General features: G+C 33.2%; 3 protein-coding genes and 1 non-coding gene across 4 annotated transcripts; 3 read left to right on the top strand and 1 right to left on the bottom strand.

Moving 5' to 3' along the window:
• Window positions 1–4,781: 4,781 nt before the first annotated feature.
• Window positions 4,782–5,977, top strand: LOC105128687 (zinc finger protein JAGGED-like). The gene is made up of 2 exons (XM_011030469.1): window positions 4,782–5,563; window positions 5,722–5,977. Exon 1 carries the CDS (start codon window positions 4,997–4,999, stop codon window positions 5,549–5,551), a length of 555 nt encoding a protein of 184 aa, XP_011028771.1. The 5' UTR covers window positions 4,782–4,996; the 3' UTR covers window positions 5,552–5,563; window positions 5,722–5,977.
• A 4,438-nt stretch (window positions 5,978–10,415) lies between these two features.
• TRNAG-GCC (transfer RNA glycine (anticodon GCC)) lies at window positions 10,416–10,486 on the top strand. Its single transcript has one exon. It is a non-coding gene; the product is annotated as a tRNA-Gly (tRNA).
• Window positions 10,487–11,359: 873 nt separating this feature from the next.
• LOC105128689 (bet1-like SNARE 1-1) lies at window positions 11,360–14,689 on the bottom strand. The gene is made up of 6 exons (XM_011030470.1): window positions 14,634–14,689; window positions 14,376–14,454; window positions 12,652–12,802; window positions 11,952–12,008; window positions 11,813–11,872; window positions 11,360–11,666 (listed from the first exon to the last, which is right to left on the bottom strand). The coding sequence occupies exons 2-6, from the start codon at window positions 14,387–14,389 to the stop codon at window positions 11,577–11,579; spliced, it is 372 nt and encodes a 123-aa protein (XP_011028772.1). The 5' UTR covers window positions 14,390–14,454; window positions 14,634–14,689; the 3' UTR covers window positions 11,360–11,576.
• Window positions 14,690–17,276: 2,587 nt separating this feature from the next.
• LOC105128690 (deoxyhypusine hydroxylase) lies at window positions 17,277–20,486 on the top strand. The gene is made up of 7 exons (XM_011030471.1): window positions 17,277–17,596; window positions 18,103–18,236; window positions 18,329–18,564; window positions 18,650–18,788; window positions 19,095–19,221; window positions 19,869–19,987; window positions 20,077–20,486. The coding sequence occupies exons 1-7, from the start codon at window positions 17,431–17,433 to the stop codon at window positions 20,110–20,112; spliced, it is 957 nt and encodes a 318-aa protein (XP_011028773.1). The 5' UTR covers window positions 17,277–17,430; the 3' UTR covers window positions 20,113–20,486.
• The last annotated feature ends 760 nt before the right edge of the window (window positions 20,487–21,246 follow it).

Consider the following 21,246-nt stretch of genomic DNA (forward strand, 5'->3'; position numbering starts at 1 on the left):
ACAAAGTATGATATATAAACAAGTCTGTTCAATGCTTGGATTTATGATATAAACGTGATGTTTTTACCTAGAATTGCATAATTAATGTGGCTGTGAGCGAGGAAAAAATATTCAAATAATATGAAATGTTTTTTAAAATAAATTTTTGCTTGGAAATATATTAAAATAATATTTTTTTATTTTTAATATTAACACATAGAAACATCAAATTTATATTTTTTAATTAAATATATTTTTAAAATACATCTAAATACAATTTCACCAGCAAAAACAAAATTTATGTCATGCAATTTATGTCTCGGCATATCTTGTCCCCGTGCTGTGGGCCTGCTCGGCCCTAGCTTCACTCCACGAGCTCACACTGGGTCTCGGGACTCGTCTCCCCAGCTCCGTTTTATATATTTCTTCAGAATTTTCTTGAGGCAGCTTCCCTCACTGGCTCTCGCATTTTCTTTTTACGAGCCAAGAAAAGAAAATTAATGTCGTTTTGATTACTTCCATCAACAAGTCTATTGGTACAATGAATTTGATATTTTTTTTTAATAATAATGTGCTCTGTTCTTTAATTACCACTGTAAAACATCAAATTAATTAGATCACGAGAAATAAGATAGTCTCGTCGTGACAAATAATTTAATCTTGTAAAATCTAATAAAACTGACCCAAATATCAAATTTAACAGTAAAAAATAAATGAAAAATAAAAATAATATGTTGTGTATAGTCTAGGGACGAGGACGGCTTCTTTTAATATTCAAGAAAAAGGAAAAAGAAAACAATCGATTGAACTTTATTTTATAATCCAAATTCCAGATAACTTATCTATTTTTGAATAATAAAACTTCATTTTACAATCCAAGAAGTTGACCAGAAAATGTGATCAATGACCAAGCCCGTTCAAATTGATTAATCTTCAATCAAAATGACCGTTTGAATGATATGGGATTTGCATCTACGTGCTTGACCTGATGGTCAGTACATAGATTGACCGACCAAGCCTGTGTTTCCAGCAATTTCAGTTCATTAATGCTCTTGATTTCCTTTTTTGTAATTATAATTCTTTTTGTGTGAGTACGTCCAAAGGTTGAATAACACTATAGATTTACGTGATATTTATTTTTTATAGGAAAAAAAAGTCAATGTGATTTTAATTTAGATAATTCATGTGGTTTGATACGTTAGAAAGACCCCTTCCTCCATTTTATTTTATTTTATTTACTTTGAGGGTTGGTTCTAATTTTTTAAGAAATAATTAAAAAAACTATTATCTTTTTTTTATATATGCATTTGGATTATTTTCTTTCAAGATTTTTCATTTACATTGAGTTTTTCTAGTTTTGAGAATCCAAAAAATGATAGTTAACTTTTTTATTTATTTCTGTTGGATTTGTTTATATTTTTTTTATGATTTTTTATATGTATTCATCAGATTTTTCCTGAAAGATTAATTTGAAAATCATGCATACAAAAAATATATATATTTCTACTCTATCAAATATGTTTCATATTTTTTCTTTCATTGGATATTATTAATTAGACCATTTTTTTATTTATAAAACTCACATAATCACTATAATATTTTCTAATTAGTTTGTGATAGAAAGAAATTAATCAGTTTTTATTAGTTTTTGACATTTTAAAATAGAATAGAAATTTTTTCTAGTGTTAATAAAAATATTTAAAAAAATTAATTATTCTTTCTGGTAATTATGTAGAACCAATGTATAAGAATTTAACACGTTTTACTCCGCATTTAAGAGATAAAATAAATCAAAAAATTTGATTGACTATAGATGGAAGGATTTGTGATACCTATCAGACCGAACTATGAAGACTCAATCGTCTAAATTAAAGTCACAGAGATGTCTTTGTCAAAAACCAATATCACATGCAGACGCCCCTGGTGTCACTAAACAAGAGGGAATGTAGAAGAAAATATATATTAGAGTTGAAAATTTAAAATCTATCCATGTCAAATTGGCATTTGTTTATGATTGAACATAGAACGATATCGATTCCGGCTAGTTGAGGATCCAGCTTTGGTTGTCGACCTTGCTATCATCATTGATTAGAGGAATAATATGTTTTGAAATAATAGCCCCTCCATCCATCATTAGATTCCCACCGAATTCCTGTAATTTTCAAGTGAAAAGGTCAAATTTTATGTGCTCAAGTCTCTTCTCGATCGAAACCAGCAGAGGAGGGGGTAAAGGTTGCCTCTCTGAAGGCGTTTATGAAGAACTACAGCAGGAAAAACACTAGAATTCTCTGCCATCACTGGCCCTCACCAGGAACATTTATAAAGTTCCAAAGTTTTTATTCTCATGTTTACATCTGGCAATCAATAGAAGCAAAAGAAGGCTGATTTGGTAGAGAAATGAAGGTCGCGGCAGCACTCACGTAGTTGTCGTCCATGATACAGTCCACGCCTCTACTCCCCAAACTCTTCCTCTTGCATTTTTCTTGGCATAGACCATTGACTCAGTCTAGTTCTAGTTCAATGCCCTAAATTACACTCCCATTTCTCGTACCAATCTCATAGCCTTTAAAGAATTTCGATATCCGGTGATGCTCGAATGATTCGAGTGCTATGTCTGTTTCTGGTCTTTCGAACCACTACTTGCCTTTTTGTCGCCCGCATCAGGAAAAAAGGAAAATTAAATCTTCCATTATATTTAAATAAATCTTCCTAATACATAGGTGCATAACATGGTCTTCACTAGTAACCAAAAGGGTACGTTTAATTGTTAAAGAATCATTTCAATTAATTAAATAAAAATAATTCATTATTATAATCATTTCAATTAATTAAAGAAAAATAATTTATTATTATTCTCTAACATTAATTAAATCATGTATATTAACGTTTTTTCCTTATGTGTGTGTATTTACGAAACATTACTGCATAAATTAAGTTGATGTAGAAAAAAAAATTAAGTATAAAATATAATTCCCTGGCTGCCACTTGTGAATAAATATTTTTATACATCGAGACTGATGTAAGATGCAGTTTTATTTAATGATCTGACGTCCCACCAATCTCAGTGCTGCCATTTTCCAAGCACACTATATTTACCTATACTCCAAAAAACAAATCGGCCTGCACATATATAAATGTGCGTATATTACCAACTTCGAATAAAATTGAATTTTGAGGGATTACTAGGAGAGCTTGGCTTAAAGTATAGATCAAATTAATTAATAGTTTTTTTCAATGCTAATAATTATTCCCATATTATTTTTGTAATTGATATGTTATTAATTATTTCATTTTATAATTATGATATCATGTCATTAAATATAAAGGTATTCATATTCTAAATATAATTTATTAAATTGATGGTTTGGATAAACTTAATAATTTATAATTGTAAACTCATTGGTTGGTCCATAAACAATCTATTATGATGAACTAGAAATAAGCTCTTTCAAACATTCATTGATGGATGTGCTAATTTAGGAAAGCCAAGATTATTTTTTTATTACCGAATTAGCTTCTCAAAATTGCTAAACGCTCTCTAACCTACCAAATTAAGCAGGCTAAGATCACCAAACCTTCAATTCTATGAAAAATATATAATTTTGAATCACCTGTGATGATATTTATGCGATGTTGACTGTGTGGTGACATAAAGGTGATGTGTTTTCCATTAGTTATGGCCTATACTTGAAGACAAAGTGTAAACTACAAGAACACACTGTTCCTAGGTCATCATATATTCATTAGGAAGTTTCCGACATCTTTCCCTTGTGATATGTGAAATGCAACCTCAATTATAACATAGACTGGACGATTATATGCAAAAGACTATGCATTTTGTGCCATTCTTGTTTTTGGCTAAACTTTTTGTGTCATACTCGCGCTTCGGCAAGTATCTTGATCAGACCAGGTAATATATACAAGTAACGGTTGACCACCATGGAATAAACACTAAAAACAATAAGATTGTTGAAATTAATTAGCAAATATAAGTAACGGTTTGCCCCTTTTAGTCAAACCATTTGATATATTTATATATATATATATATATATATATATGGAAACAAGTGAGCATCAGAAAGCTCCTTCAATTTCGCTCGATAGAGCTAATTAATTAGCAATTCATTATTTTGTCGACTTGACCTAATTAATTAATTAATTAATTTGGCAGGCCCGTTAATTGTGAATTGCAGCTAGCTGATTTGTTGGCAAGAAGTGTATGATGCAATAGATACTTGAGGTGACTATCCAAGAGAACTTAATATTTGGTAATGTAACCTTGATCATGGACTTTTAACCTTTCACATGGACTTTGTGTTCTCAAAAGATACAGTTGTCGACCATAAAAAATCAAAAGAAATGTTTAAAATGTTTTCTTTAAATTTTTTTATTCAATAAAATGTTGATTTCATTCATAAAAAAGTAAAAATTACCAAAAAAATCAAGCTTAATTTCCTAATTTATTCGATAACATGTTAATTTTATGTGTGTGTGTGTGTGTGACAAATTGCCTTTGACTCGGCAGTCCCCGAGAACAAATCTATGCCCTAATGTGAATATGTTAGCCGAAGTGTTAGAAAAATATATGTATAATATGCTATGGGATGCTATATTTCCATATATAAAACTGAATTAGAGAGAAAGAAATAACAAAATTAAGACAAGACCGCGTTAAGAAAGCCAACATAGACAAAAGCTACAGGAGGTGTCATAAGGAGACAAACGAGGAAGAATTATCCTTAAAAAAATGACTGCCTGTAAAAGATGGATCCACTAGTTAACTACAGCCGGCTAACAGAAACCCTCTCCTAGCAATAATCTAAGACTTTTCTCTCTCAAAATACCTTCTCTCTAGAGCTCGTCACTTAGGTAATGTCTATGTCCTTTGTCTGTCTCTTGTCTCTCACCTCCTAAACCTTTACATCTCTATAATATACCAACATCTCCACTCAGTCTTCCTTGCTCACTAAGCATTAATTATCCCACTATTTCAAGTGAGAATCTTGCAAGTTTTATCATGGAATCAAACCAACATGATGAAGAGTCGAAGAGCTCAAGTGACGAAGAGGAAATTACCGACCGATCCGATCAAGATACGGGCGCCGGCCGGTCCTATGAGTGTGTTTTTTGCAAGAGAGGATTCACTACAGCACAGGCTTTGGGAGGACATATGAATATTCATAGGAAAGATAGGGCCAAGTCAAGGCCTAGCTCAGTTCCTTCACTTTCAAGCAAAGTTGATGAGGATTATGCAAGTTTTCAAGGCTATCCCCCAATTCAAAGCTACCCACCTCACTACCCTACGCCTCATGAGGTACATATAAATTACCAAACGTTTTTTCCGGCATCGACAACATGGGGTATAGGATCCCCATATGCACAGCAACACAATGGTGATTTCTATGTGCAAAGTCCACATCATTTGTATCCACTCGGAGACGATTGGAGAAGGAGTCTAAGCCTGCAAATTGGTCCATCCCATGTGGATGATAATACCAAAGAAAAAATAGAAGACGGCATTGGAGCAGATGATGAATTGGATTTGGAGCTTAGACTTGGTCACGATCCATAATATTCTAATTAGGTATTTGAAACTTAATTACTTAATTATATAGCTGTATTTAATTTATTGTGCAGCTGTGGATTCTCCGATATTTTCATCGAGTGAGTACAAGAATTTTATGGTGTTTAATTAGTTTGCTTAAGTAATTAAGTACTATATTTTGGAATACATGTTTGTGGCAATTGATGTGCCGAGAAGACATGCATGGTAGAGCTAGGGAGAAGGAATGATTAAAGATTTTCTTCTCTTGGCCCCTCAAAAGGAAGGAGGGGGGGATTACTATTTCACTCTATGATCATCAATTGCAGGCTACTGATGTTGAAGGTAGTTTTGTTGTAGCCTTCATTCAGTGTCTAATAACCCTAGATTCATTTAGGGTTCTGTAAGTTTTCTTTTCTTTACATGTGCTGTCAAATTATGATGTAATTCTACTTATTTAAACAGTACTTAATAAAGTTTTGCATTATTTCATATGATTCCTTATCATCCTACAACGAATTTCCATTAACTAGCTAGATGTCAGTGTTCATGCTAATTATTGAGAGTGAACATATATATATACCAAGTTAAATTTGCTAGAAACCCTAATTACTTCTTTAAAGTAGAAGGAATGCCTGTATGTGTGTGTGTGTGTGTGTGACCCACCAAATTCAGTGTTGTATATCCTTTTAGCATTCTTATATGCTTCTTCCCTTTCAAGGACTAGATACTGCCTGTATAATTGAATAAGCTATTTATTGTTCATATATGTTTAGATTCATGCGTGTGTACGTGTGTGGAATCATTTCACTTAGAGAGATCGATGGGGCAAAGTTGGAAGCATACTTATGCATGAACTAGCTAGTTTCTTGAGTTGTTATTTTCTTATCTAAAATGATTGCTAGGACAAGTAATTGCCCTAAGATCCCAGTACTGTTCCACCGTCTATCTATAGTTCACAGTGCTTAATCATGCATCAACCTTACGGAATCTCACTATGAGTATGAGCCAGTTCTCCTGAAGCTCTGATCTGGTCATCATATGATTTAATTCCAAGTACTCTTTTGCTCTCTGGATTGGTAAATATTGTCTTGCTATGTTCCAACTATTTTTTTTTCTTTGTTAATTTGTTGTGTTTCCATCCCCTTGTTGGTTTGTGTAAACTTTTTTAAAATTATTATTAAAAATTCTGATCTTATTAGGAGTATACTTACTACTTTGAACATCTTTGTCATGGTTGTTATCAGATTGAACAATGTGTATACATTTTAGTGGTTATGATCCGCTTGAAGTTGGTTCTTCTCTATCTAGTACATTGATGATATGGTGATAATTTTGAATTTCTATTTGCAAAAATTGTATTTATTCAAGGAAATTTAGATATAAAGTTTGCATATATTTATTGGATGCATGTGGAAATGAGATAAATATATATCTAGTGATGAAAAAAATACAAAAATTAAGGTTTTTATATATAATCTATTAATTTATGTTTTTAAATTGAAGATGATATTCATCACTGTATATAAATCTTTATATAAATAAGTTGAATAAAAACATAGAAGTCCATGCATCTTCTCAAATACATAAAACTCTTTAACAAACTAACAACAAAGTCGATGATTCAACTTAGAACAAGTGGCAATTATAGTTAGGTTTCCATGTCTTTATTTGCTCCCTCCATGGTTGAGCTAAACTCCAATGTACATCTATATATCACACTTGAATTGCTAAATACTTTTGCTAAACGGAGATATTATTAGGTAATATACAAGTGATAAATATCTTTTATTATAAAAACAAACAAACAAAAAGTGTTTATACATAAAATAAACATGTATATATATATATATAAGCCATTAATTTATGTTTTTTAAGTTAAAAGTAATATTTATCATTGTATGGAAGTTATCATACATGCAACTCAATACAAACACAAATACCCAATGTACCTCCTCAAATATATAGAAAGCTTTCTAACACACACACCTAATTTTTTAGTATAGCAAAAAGATAAGCCAATTAGTGTGAGCCCCTCACCACCACATACATATATTATACTATATTTTAAAAAACATGGGAAAAATATTGTATATTTATTATGGATATAGATTCATTGTATTATAGACATAGAGTGTTTATACTATAAATGATATTATAGTGTTATATATAGGGCGTTGTCTTTGATATTTTTTAGTCAAAAAATGTTGTTTTGGGTCATTGTTTTTTTTATATATATATGTCAAAAGCCATTGGATCTGGTTGGGCAGTCAAACTCAAATCACTTATAATAAGTGCTGAGTCTAGCTTAGCAATCAGACTTACTGCTATCCAATTTTATTTTTTATCTTTTTAATTTTTTTCCTTTCTTTTATTTAATTTTTTTCATACAATAAAGAGAAAATAAATTGATGGGACCTTTTTATATTATACAAAAATTAGATGATGATAATATTTTTTTTCATTTGAGATTGGATTGGTTGAATTTCTTTTCTCTTAGCGTTAAATCCTATTGCTACCAGGAACCAATAGAGTCTGATCTTACTGCCCAACAGGACTCAATAACATTGAATTGCCGCTAAATCCAAGACACTTAATATATTTTTTATACTCTTCATATTTGTTATATTAAAAAAATTGTTATTAACCCACTGCGGAGCGCAAGCTAATATGATAGTGTGTATGCACGCACGTGTAATAGCAAGGTTGGAAAGGGTAGTGTAAATATTAGAGAATAATATAAATTATATCTTGAAACTTCACCTAATAGTTTAAACTATTAGGTTAAGATGATTCTTTGATATGGCATGAGATTTTTGATGACCAAGCGTTCACGAGTTAGAATCTCATCATTTCTATTTATTTGATAAAATTAAACAAAAAATAGTGTGGGTTTATGCAAGTTTCAAACCCAAAGAGTTTTCACTTGAAAAGATATGTTAAAAAATAATATAAATTATATTTTAGAATTTCACTTAATAGCTTAAGTTATTAAATTAAAATATTTTTTTTCAATAATTCTCTTACTATAATTTATTTTTCTTAAAATGTACTCTAGCATATATATTAATTATTACTTAATGTCGTCTCTAACTTTGTAGCTACTAAAATTTTGTTTGCAATTGGTTTTTGTTTCACAAATGCATGGTTGTGTGAGTTTCATTCTTCCCGATGAAGATGGAGTTCCTTTATGAGCAATTAAATCACAAATTCTCAATCTAAATGCATAACACAGAAGTCACCAAATTACACCCAGATAAGGTCTAGAATATATATGTGTGTGTCTTTTTTGTTTGGACCTAGCTATACCAAATTAATTTTGGAATTATGCTCTCATGTGATATTTAAATAATGAAATAAACAAAGAAATAATAATAAATAAATAAAAAACCAGGGGCATGCGTGATATAAGATGATCATGATAGGAACTGATCATTTCTGTCTTTTGCTAGAGTAAGTAATCAGTCTCAAATTAACATACCCATCTTATCCACAGCCGGAAAAGAATTGCTAAAAAAAGATATATATGAAGTCTTGGCAATTATTAATTAAAGTTGCTTTTTCTCTAACGTGAGGGTTTTATGATTAAATTGTTGAAAAAAATGACTTTATAAAATATATATAGTTATTGGACATATAGATATATAATAAATAAATGAATTCAGTATTATTTGATTTTGAAAAAATGATTAAAGATTCTTTGAATTAATTTCTACACAAACTTCCACTCAAAAGAATCCCTTAATTTTAGGCAAGTTGCAAATTATATATATAGCATGGTAATCAAATACGTAAGAAAGCTATATATATTGGTAATGACCTTATTTATAATGCAGTGCAGATATTATTTGGAAGTGGATAAATACCAATTCAGTTATTTTTTATATTAAACTTCTCTGTAACATATTCATTTTGGTTTTTTATAAATAATCATTCAACTTAATTTTCAGGGATTATCGACTATCTTTTAATTAATACACTCCATTATTATTAAGATTTCAGATTCATTCTCTTTTCTCCTTTTAACCTTAGTACATTAAGGAAATGTGATTTTCCCAGTTTAATTTAGAATGCAATATAATTCAGTTTGGGAGTGCCAATGCATGCTTTAAACCTTGTTATTTATTCATATTGTTAATTGAACAATTGGGACTTTACATATATATATATATATATATATATTCTCAAATGGAAACGGCAATAATATAAGCGGCGAGACTCAATGCGACAAAAGCCAAATGGAAAGCAAAAGAAATCAGAAGAACTACATTGCTGAAAAACAACTGAATTTGGATCGAAGAACGCAGATCCATATATAATTAATCAAGCTAATATATATATATATATATATATGCAATAGACTTGGTGTTTAACTAGCTGCGTGCTTAATTAGAAATTAATGCCTTGCTATGCAAACGATGTGGGTGCATATGACTCTTTCAGCTTCTCAAACTGCAGGCTAATGAATTAGACCTATAAGTATGCATACTTGGTCATCTTGGACTATATCAATCTCGTCTACTTCCTTATTTAGTTTTTGAAAATGGAAGGGTAGCTAGCTAGCTGTCAACTCTTATAATAGCCAACTCGAGAGTTTATTTGGCCCAATAACTGAGTTATGGGTTAAATTAAATTTTGTTTTTTCAATTAAAAAAATTCTTCAAAACAACATTATTTTAATAAAAAAGAAATTATTTTGTATCAAGTTTTAGATTAACAAATTATCAAGGTAAACGTATGCCCGGAATGTTTCCCCTAAATGAAGCAAAAATTACCACCAAGAAATGGAGGTAAAATCGTTGCATTTTTTCCCAAGGGGTCAGTCCAAAATTAGTGAATTGCGAGCTAAACAGATTAATATTATATATATATATACACGACATTTTAGCAAAAAGCACCAGTGGTCTAGTGGTAGAATAGTACCCTGCCACGGTACAGACCCGGGTTCGATTCCCGGCTGGTGCATTCTTCTAATCTGTGAGCTTTTTTATGACTTCATCCCCCGTAGCCATGCCTGAGCTAATTTTTTGTTTTTTTTATGACTTCAGCCCCCGTAGCCATGCCTGAGCTAATTTTTTGTTTTTTTTATGACTTCATCCCCCGTAGCCATGCCTGAGCTAATTTTTTGTTTTTTTTATGACTTCAGCCCCCGTAGCCATGCCTGAGCTAATTTTTTGTTTTTTTTATGACTTCATCCCCCGTAGCCATGCCTGAGCTGATTTTTAATGACATTGAATTAAATAAATGATGGGTCGTTTTTCATTTTCCAACCACTGAAGACGTAAGATGATGGTGATGCATGATGATGAAGACTGGAGTCCCAATTTAATATCTATAAACTAGGCGGTAATCGTTGCGGAGTAGTTGGGAGTTATTGCTTGAAATACGTCTACCTGGTTTTATAACACAAGAAAAGACAAAATCTTCTCGTTTCTTTTACCTCCAGCACTCATATCTTGTTGATTATGACATTGTCATGAATTTCCACAAAAACGCCGTGGGACAACGACCAGGCTCCAAATTACCCACCTCACAATTCCAACTAACATTTTAATTGCTCTTTGGAGGGATGCGGCTGCCATGGCGTGCAGCTGCTTTTCATGCTGCTAATAAGTCATGATTCATGATTTTGCCGGCTTCAACGAAAGCTTCTGGTTGGCCTAAACAATGCCCAGGCTAGAAGGGCGACAGCAGAGTATGGGAGTTCAGAAAGTAGCTATCAGGTGGAAAAGCTGCCTTTAGCAAAGCCAAGACAAGTCCGGTGCGAGGACTTGTCTTGGCTTTGGATGAACTTTACGGCCTGATATTTACCTCAAAAGATTAAGCAACTGGCTGATATAATGCAACGGAAAACAAAAACAAGGGGTGCGGTGCGAGGACTTTACACCCACTCCATGCTTTCAACACACTTTTACGGGATGGAACAATCTTTACACAAAGCATGCCTGGGAGAGTATATCACATACAGGGACATTGGTTACAGTGAGCATGTAAAATGGGGTGTTCCCAGTTCTAACACAAGGCCAGCAGCTGTATCAAATCCATCGTAGCCGCATTACCTCGTGAGATAGTATATTATTAGGAATATGACCACAAATGACGCCACGAGTGTAAGCATTCTACGGCTTGCTTTGGTTTCAAATACCTAAGTAAAACAAACCAACCATCAGTCACACGGCCATTAAATGAAAGGTGTTTGGCAAGAGAACATTGTATAAGAAAGAAACACAAAAGAGTTGAATCTGCAATTACTATGAGAAGCAAAAGAAGGAAATCAAGTAATCTACATACCATCTTAAAGCGATCCATGGTTCCTGACAGCACTCCCCTGGAAGAATCCATATCATTGCCCTAAATGCGAACAATATCAGATTATTTTACCAGCAAAAACAAAACAAGAAAAGTAAGCTCATGGCTGCAGCATGCATACCATTCTGTCTAGCATAAGATTATGGTTGTCCACCTCTTCGTTTATATCTCCTGACAGCTGCATGATTAACTTATATTAACATATGTTGAGATATTTTACAAAAGCAAGAAGTGTAATTCATGTGCATATGAATTTATATGAATTCTAGCAGCAGGACACTATTTCCAGCTTTAATTTTAATTCCAGATACTGGGGAAGCTTTCAACAGCTAGCAATTTGAAATTTGAACTGAATAAAAAGCTCATCATATAGGTATGGCATGCTAACATGAAATTTAGAGATCATAAACTGCTCTTCCTTAGACACAGGATGATTTCCAAGAAAGGCTAGTTACTGAATTCGGATTGTTGAGAACCCCGAGAAAACAAGAGTTTAGGAATATTATGAGAAGCTTTGCAGCTACAACAGCTGGTAAGGCAAACCTTTCACTTATTTTCCCTCTCGTGTTTTTAGGTCTCAACAATGAAATGGCAGCATAAATGAGCCTACTAACAACACTACAATACTCTCATCATTTGCATTCAGATTGCTGAAATCCAGAAAAACAAGAATTTAGGAACATTCAAAGAAGCGTTGCAACCACAAAGACTAATGTTTCCGGGTCTCAACATCCAGAAAGCAGCATAAACTAGCCAGCTAACGATACTACCATGCCCTTATCAATTGATTGACAGCCTACTTTGCTAGCTGGGAAACTCACTCTCTTCAGCAGACTGACTCTATCCTCCAACCCTTCCAAAGCTCTTTCATTATCTTGCTCATCAATCTCATGGGAGGAGTATGAGGATGAAGCTCTGATGCCACCCTCCTCAATGCCATCAAAAAGAGCAGCCCTATTGTTATGAACATCCCTGCGCAGAAAAGGATTCTAGTAAGATGCCAAAAATCAAGTTGATGCCGCAAAGGCACAAACAGTACACATTAACTAAATAACTATGGGCAGCCTCCACTAATATTAGGAGTAACTCAAGTAAACTAGGAAGGTAGTTGATAGATCAAGTTAAGTTTCAGTCTCCATATTCATTTTTCCAAGAAATTGTGTCATGCTTAACTACTAACAAGTGTCTTCACTCATACCAGAACCACCAGAAATGCATATCGTTTTCATGATTGACGAGGATATTAGAACAATGACTTGTGTCACAATGCAAAATCAAAAGGAGAACTTATGGTAAGCAAAAGAGTGGAACAAAAACTTAATAAACACAGTAACAGTGTATATCTTATCATGTTTTCACGAGTGTGTTGGACAGGGCACACAATGTAAAGCATGTTACAGAATGATTTTATATCAGCACACTCACTTTATAGAAATTCATGTTGTGGAAAACCATCTCACACCAAGACACATTCTCCATGGCATAAGTTTCATCAGAGTTCAATCCAGGAAGGCTTTCATCACTACCACAAACAAAGTTGATGCATTAACTAGAACCAAACCTTTTAATTTATTAGACAACACTGGAGAGCTTTTTGTAACAGCACGCCTGGTGAAATCAGGTAAGTGCAGGAATAAATTAGTTTTGTAAAGCAAACCTGAAAGAACAAAAGTGGACAGTGTCTTGCTACCAATGATGAGGGTAACCTTAAAGAGACAGAGAGTGGTAAAATTTATGATCCCAAGTGACCAGAGTTAGTGATAACATACCATATTTAAAGGACTTTCTATCCTAGGCCAAAACTCTTAAACAAGTGAAGCATCTATGTTACATCCAAGCTATCAGACAATAAGAAACCAGAAAAAAACCTAAAAAACCAGTTACATCTTCAAGAATTTATCGGACAGAGTTTTACAGCTGATGCCAGCATCACACAAAAAAAATGACTCCTGGAAAATTGCCACTGGCCTCGTGCTAGATCAGATAGTATGATGCATATTCAAAGTGATGTTTGAGGTGTAATTTGTCCTAATTCTATCAATCAGAAGAGTGTTTTATGGCAGCTAAGCTCTTCCAGTGATTTTACTGGGAAAATCTTTATGGGATCACATCAGGGACATGCAAGTAAGGGTAGAGTTGTACAAGCTAGTATGGGACAGTTTGCACATACCAAAGCATAAATGCATCGCATGTTTAACCATTCTGAACAGACTCGCCACCAAAACTAAACAGATTAGAGCAGGAAGGACTGATATAAATAAATGTCTGTGATATGTGTCATCGAAGTCCAGGAGACCCAGATCACTTGTTTTCCTCATTACAGACTTGCTGCTGGTACAAGAATTAAATATGACTCGGCACAATGTATGAGCCACTTTGACAAGCTCAAGAAGGAAAAGGTTCGTTTAATTTGAAAAAAACATGCGCCGCTACTCCGCAAACAAAAGCCTAGAGCCTCCCTCGATCACTCATCCATACCGTTCAATTGCATCAATTTGAGAGGAAAAGGGGGGGGGGATAGAGTAGGAATAGCAAACTAACTAACCTCCGCGGATTCATGGCCAGAAGATCACAGAACGTGTACCTTCTCTTGTAGCAACAATCTTACTCGGCTTTTGAAAATGCTGCAGCCAAAGAAAAATTATTAGATCTAACTGTGATGGTTATAGATTATAAGTTAGAGTTGCTGTTGAGATTCATAGAGTTGGAAGAGATTGATGATCAATGAAAGCGAGAGATAATCAAGATCTTAGCACAGAAAGTAAGAGATGGTGAAGAGGGAGAGAACCACACGAAACGTTACCTTTTGGAGGGAAACAGGAATTTAAGCTGCGGCAGGTAGTGGATGGGGAAGGAAGAAGTGCAGTTTTTTGGGATTTAGATATTTATAGGACAAAGAAAGGATTGAATGGTCAAAACGGTGAAAATTGTGGGATGGGTCCCGCAGGTTTGCCTGTGCACGTGGGAGGGTAAAGACCGTGTGATTCTGAGGGAGGGAAGGCAGAGCAGATTGATGGTTGAGAGTTGAGACCTGCGATGATGTCGTTTACTTTGGAATTTGGTCGTTTGATGGTTAATTGATAAAAAGGAATAAATTTTAGAGTATTTTAAAAGTAATTCCCAATAGTTATCTTATAGATCCGGTTTATGATAAGAAAAAAAATAAAAAATACAGAAAATTATATGCAAAACCATTAAAAGTGATGAGGATATTTGTTTTTAGCATAAAAATAATTATTTTTATTTTTTTCTCCTCTAATTGTTTTTTTTGTGTATATCCCCCCCCCCCACCACAATATAGTAGCTATTGATAATTACTCTTAAATATTCTAAATTTTCTTAAAAAGAGATGTCTTGGTTGCTTATGAAGAAGGATTCTAGGTTATTTATATTGAAGAAAAATTAAATAAAAATAAAATTTATAAATACCCTAGTTCATGATTAATTCACTTGAATACGGAAATAAAATTAAAAATTTGAATTTTCGAGAAGAGATCCCCTCCAAAATTCAAATCTCTAATTTTATATTATTTAGAAGAAAAAAACACTAGAAAATTTTTCTCAATGCTTATGTTGTATCTAATTGAAGCGTAGTTTATTAACTTATCTATATGTATGACCGATTTAATATTTTGATCATAAATTAGTTATTTTTTTGTAATTTTTTTTTTATTTTACTTCTCAATAATATATTAATTTGGAATTGATTTTTTTAATTTTGTCTCATTTTATTTTCTATATAGTTATCATAATGTCACAATATGGATCACAAATTTAATATGTTATAATAAGTTGACTCAAATTATTTTTTATTTTATTTTTATTATTTAATAATAGATTGATTAATAATTTCATTTCATATTAATTTAACTCGAGTTGATTTTTTTTCTTATATTTTTTTAATTATTTTTTTTAATTTTATATTATAATATTAAGTTAATTAGAAATTAAAACCTATATTTTCTTTTATTTTTTATGAATTTATCTAGTTTTCATAAACCGAATCACAATTTACTTTTTAAATTTGACATCCAAAAACAAATGACAGCTTTCTTTGCTCCATGGAGAGAGCCAAATGTGAAAGCTTGGGAGAGGAAAGAGGGCTAAAAGAAAAAGAAAAGAAAAGAATGGAATTTTGAAACCAAACCACAAAACCTCTATCACCATACACCATCTCAAAAACTAAAATATCACCATACATCGAGGGGTTTGGTCTAGCGGTGGCAGGGATTTGTCTCTTTTCACTGTATATGAGTTTGAGTTCTGGCGTGCACGCTTGTCATCCCCGCGATGTCTTACCTGTCTGCTGGGTTTACAAGGTATTTAGTGGGCCTTGGGGATTAATCGTGGTGTGCGCAAGCTGGTTCAGATACCCTACATAAATAAAAAAATATATATATCACCGAGACAATTCAAACACAAAAAAAAATAATATTTATGTAGTTTGATGGTCGTCATACGCGCGCATCCAAGTGCAACAACCTTTCTTGCCTATTGACATGCTTGCTGTATAAGCCGCTTGTTTCTTTTTCGTCCATTTAAGTTCTTAAATATTTATTTTATTTTCAAATTCAATTCATGAAACTTTAATTATTTTAAATTAATAAGATCTAATTTTATTCTACCACGTGGAGCATTAATTAAGCACCAAAAGTTTTCCTGGACACTAAAAAAACCCATATAAAATCATTTGAAGCAAACCAAGCAAATCAACCCATAAACCTTTAAATATTTTAGGTCAATGAAGTTTAATTTTGTTTTATTAAATTAAGTATCAACTGAACATTAAAAAATTTCTTTAACAACCTTGCATGAAGTTAATGAAGCAAATCATTAAGTTTGATTCTAAATTAACCTGACTTGAAAAAATAAAAAAAATAAAAATTAAAAAAAATTAAAATTAAGTAAAATAAAAAAAACTCATGTCACTTTTACAATTTTTTTTTTTTGGTTTGGTCTACAATGAAACCAAAGTTCTTTTAAGATGTAATTGTTTCACTTGAAATATTTTATATAAAAATATTTTTTAAATTTTTGTATGTATATTTTCTAAAAAAATGTTTTTTTATGTTTATTTCTTATAAAATATTTTATAAAAAAATTAGTTAATATAAAATATTTTGCAATCAACCTTCAAACTTAATTTATTTGTTAAAAAATATTTTTAACTCATAAAATTTCACTATCATCATTATATTATTATTACCCCTCACTTTTGTTGTTAGTATCATTATTATCATTTCTTTCACTATTATTATTATTTTATCACCACAATTATTATTATTATCTCAGTACAATCATTTTTTTTATCACTATTTCAACACAATACTAGTAAAAAAAAATTATATAAAATATTTTTCAAACAAAACATTAAAAAATATTATATATATATATATATAATATTTTACATGTTTTTCACTCAAAAACACTTAAATTCTTTAAATTTATTAATAATTTAATACAAAGGGGAGGGAAAAAATCAGTGCATCGTGCTCTTTACAAGTAGCTTGCAAAAGCGGCAGCAGTAGATTCTTACGATTCTGTGGGTGTCATGGTCTCCAGAGCAGCCTTGCCTTTTTAGCACCACCACACCCGCTGCGATGGGTTCCTTGGACACAACCACCCCAACAGGATCCCGGTCCAACATGGAGCAATTTCTTTGTGAACGGTTGGTCGACCAGACCCAGCCTATCCACGAGCGCTTTAGAGCTCTCTTCTCTCTCCGTAACCTCAAAGGCCCTGGACCCCGCAACGCCCTCATTCGCGGTTTCTCTCTCTTTCTCTTGCTTGTCATCAACTTTACTTTTGTTTCGGGTTTCTTAGCCAGAGAAAGGTGTCCTATGAATCGCTTGATGGATTGGGCTTTCTGAATCAAATTTTAATGCTTTTTTTTTTTTTTTGCTGACTTATCTTAGAAAAGAAATTATGATTACGGAATTTGAGTTTTTGGAGCATGTATTGTTCAGCAATCGCTCGTCGAAAGAAAGTAACTGTCTTTGATTTTTTTTTAAGTTGAATGTCTTCTCTATGGATAAGTTGGTTAGATACATTATGGGCAAGAAGAGTTTGATAGCTTTTACTTGCTAATATGGTGAAAAATCTTTGGAGAATATAAGTTTTGATTTTTAAGTTAAATTCGTAAATTAAGCAGTTGTTTTTCTATCTAAATGAAGTTTATTTTGTTTTGGAGAATAAAAGTTCTGATTTTTAAGTTAAAATTGTAAATTAAGTAATTGTCTTCATTCATTTTTTTTCCCTCCTTACCTCTTCAGCAACTAGGGATTCTTCAAATTTGCTGGCCCACGAGGCTGCCTTTGCGTTGGGTCAAATGCAAGATGCTGAAGCTATCCCTGCTCTGGAAGCAGCTCTAAATGACCTTTCTTTGCATCCTATTGTCCGCCATGAGGTGCGTTCACATCAAGTTATAATTTTTTTTTTCTTGGTATTATTGTTGACGGTACTAATTGTTTCCATATTGTTTATGCTTTTATATTTCAGGCTGCTGAAGCTCTTGGTGCAATTGGCTTAGAGAGTAATGTTCCTTTTTTGAAGAATAGTTTGACTAATGATCCGGCTCAGGAGGTTAGAGAAACTTGTGAACTGGCTCTCAAGCGAATTGAGGAAATGAATTCTACAAGCAATGTTGATGGATCATCAGTAGCAGAAAAATCACCCTTTATGTCTGTTGACCCAGCTGCACCATCTTCGTTTTGCTCTTCTGTTGATGAGCTGAGGTATTTTGTCTATGGACTTGATATTTTTCCCCCCTTACATACTAGATTTTGTTGGGTTGTTGACTGAAATCAATTAACTTTTAAGGGGAGTTCTTCTGGATGAAAAAAGAAGCATGTATGAGCGCTACGGTGCACTTTTTGCACTTCGGAATCGCGGTGGGGATGAAGCTGTTTCTGCTATAGTTGATTCTTTTGCTGCAAGTAGTGCATTGCTCAAGCATGAGGTTTGTTGAGCTTCCTTAAACCTAGTTATGTTTATGCTAATTGTGGTTTGTCCTACATTGTCTTTTCAAGTGGATAGTGTACATAATCATGTAGATATTCTAGTGGAAACTTCAGCTTGTCTGTTATTTGGTGGTGTGTTCTGCATTGGTAAATAGAGATAGCGTCTACTGAAAAGCACCTCAGTTCTTCCTTTCTGAGTTTATTTGGAACTACAATGTCTCTTGACTCTCTTTAGCTTCAATTTAATTTTTTTATTGCAAAACGCTGTTTCATGTTTTCTGAATACCTTTTCTGTAATTTTTCAGGTTGCTTATGTTTTGGGCCAATTGCAAAACAAAGTTGCTTCTGCTGCACTTTGTAGAATACTTAGAGATGCAAATGAACATCCAATGGTCAGACATGAGGCTGCCGAAGCTCTTGGTTCCATTGCAGGTACATCATCTGATCTTCCCTTTGTTGTGTTCCTGTGATTTTTCTTGTTATGATCATGATCCTAATCCGCCAAAAAAGGATGAAAAATTCTTCTAGTCGAAAATCTCTGAAATGGTTGTAGATGGTATAGAAAAGGCATGGAATAACGTTTTTGTTGGATAAGTTAATGATGCTCTGATATAACATCCTTGTAGTGATCAACATCTAAGTATTGCTTGAGGTTTGAAGAGAGATGGGAGAATCTTGTTATGCTTCTCACAAAAGCAACTCCTCGCAATTACATGTGGGTGATGATTGCTGCTCATTTTACATAAACATAAGAAAAAAAGGCACCTGTGTTCTTATTTGTGAAATATGTGAAGATTCTGTGCTTCTCTTGCTAATTCCCATTGTTAACTGTCCTGATCTGGGCAGTGTTTCCTGTAGCAGTTAAATGCGGTCCTTTTTCTGTCTCAATGTACTGTGCAATCATCATCGCACCTCTTTTTCCTGCTTGTTTGCGTACCAAATGACCTTTGAACCTTGACTGGTAGACTATATTCAGTCTGGCTACTCTAATAGGTATTGTTTTTAACTCTCATAGAGTTAAAAACAATACCTATATTCAGTCTGGCTACTCTAATAGGTATTGTTTTTAACTCTCATAGATGAGCAAAGTGTTGCGCTTCTTGAGGAATTTTCGAAGGATCATGAGCCTCTGGTTGGGCAAAGCTGTGAAGTTGCTCTGAGCATGCTAGAATTTGAAAGATCAGGAAAATCATTTGAGGTATGCATTTGAACATTAACATTAGAAATACATTATATTTACTGTTAACATATTTTCAGGAGAAGCGACTGTTACTCTCATCTTTGCAGTACCTCTTCATGCAAGACCCTCTCGTACAAGCTTAAATTAACTGCACCTCTTCATGCAAACTCCACCACTTATACACGGTACAAGTTTTGTTTTTTATCTAGTCAATGGATTCCGTCTGCGAGGCAGTCCTTTTGGGATCGTAAGTTGGGAAGCGTGTCATGGATCATACAGAGACTCGTCCTCTTCAGGCACATGGCCTTGCTGATAATATATAATATATTGATGTGTGGGAATATGATTTTGTTCAAGTTTGTTACAAAATAAAGATTGCTTATTTTAGTCCCTTTATGTACAAGCGGGAGACATCTCCATATTGCAACCTTTTGTGCTTTCTATTATGTATGATAATGTAAGAGAGAAGACTATCTTGAGAAGGGCTGTCGTGCTATAGCCATTCGATTTTAACCAGTTAATATTTTTCACTTCATGCAAAATTACCGAGTAACCAAAATTTAATTTAACCTGAAATCTTCTCATATAGGCAAGTTCAGATTTTTTTTCCCCGAAGAAAGCATGCTGTATTTATGAGTGATGCACGCCGAGTGCTGATAGCCTATAAATGTCAAAACCCACGATGATATTCGCTGCAAATTATCACATTATCAACTCATGGTTGGTATCTTGATGTTTTTCAAGTTACCCGAGGAAGGAATAAGAAAATCGGAGCCAAAAAAGGAACCTAGATGGTAAAATTGGCTGTAAAATGTGCACAACTAAACGTGAAAGAAGAAGAGCAAGAGCAACTCATTCTTGCTTTAGCTTGATCAGGAGCAAGAAAATGAGATCTCTAAGCTGTCGTTACTTGATGAAGCTAAAACAGGTTGGACTCTCTCTCCCCCACCTCTGTTTTTTTTCCTTTCTTTTTTGTTGTGATGTATGTGCATACACTCGTGGATTCATAGATGCAGATCTACGTTTGAGTTTTCACAAGCATTTACACCTAGCTACTCTGCTGCAAGGCTGATTATTGATCACTTTGTGTTAGTACAGTTTGGAAAAGGGATTCACTTTGCTGACCTTGTCAATGAGGTGCTCAGTATTGTTATACTGTTGAGGAAAACCCTGTGGGGACGATGCTTCTTATAGTGAAGTTGCCTTGGGGAGATCCATGAGCTGAAGAAGACAATGGTAAGTACACGTACCGTGATGGACATGTGTTTATGCAAAGC

Source organism: Populus euphratica, unplaced genomic scaffold (genome assembly GCF_000495115.2).
Source record: "Populus euphratica unplaced genomic scaffold, PopEup_1.0 scaffold11.1, whole genome shotgun sequence".
In the NCBI taxonomy this organism is placed as follows: Eukaryota; Viridiplantae; Streptophyta; class Magnoliopsida; order Malpighiales; family Salicaceae; genus Populus; species Populus euphratica.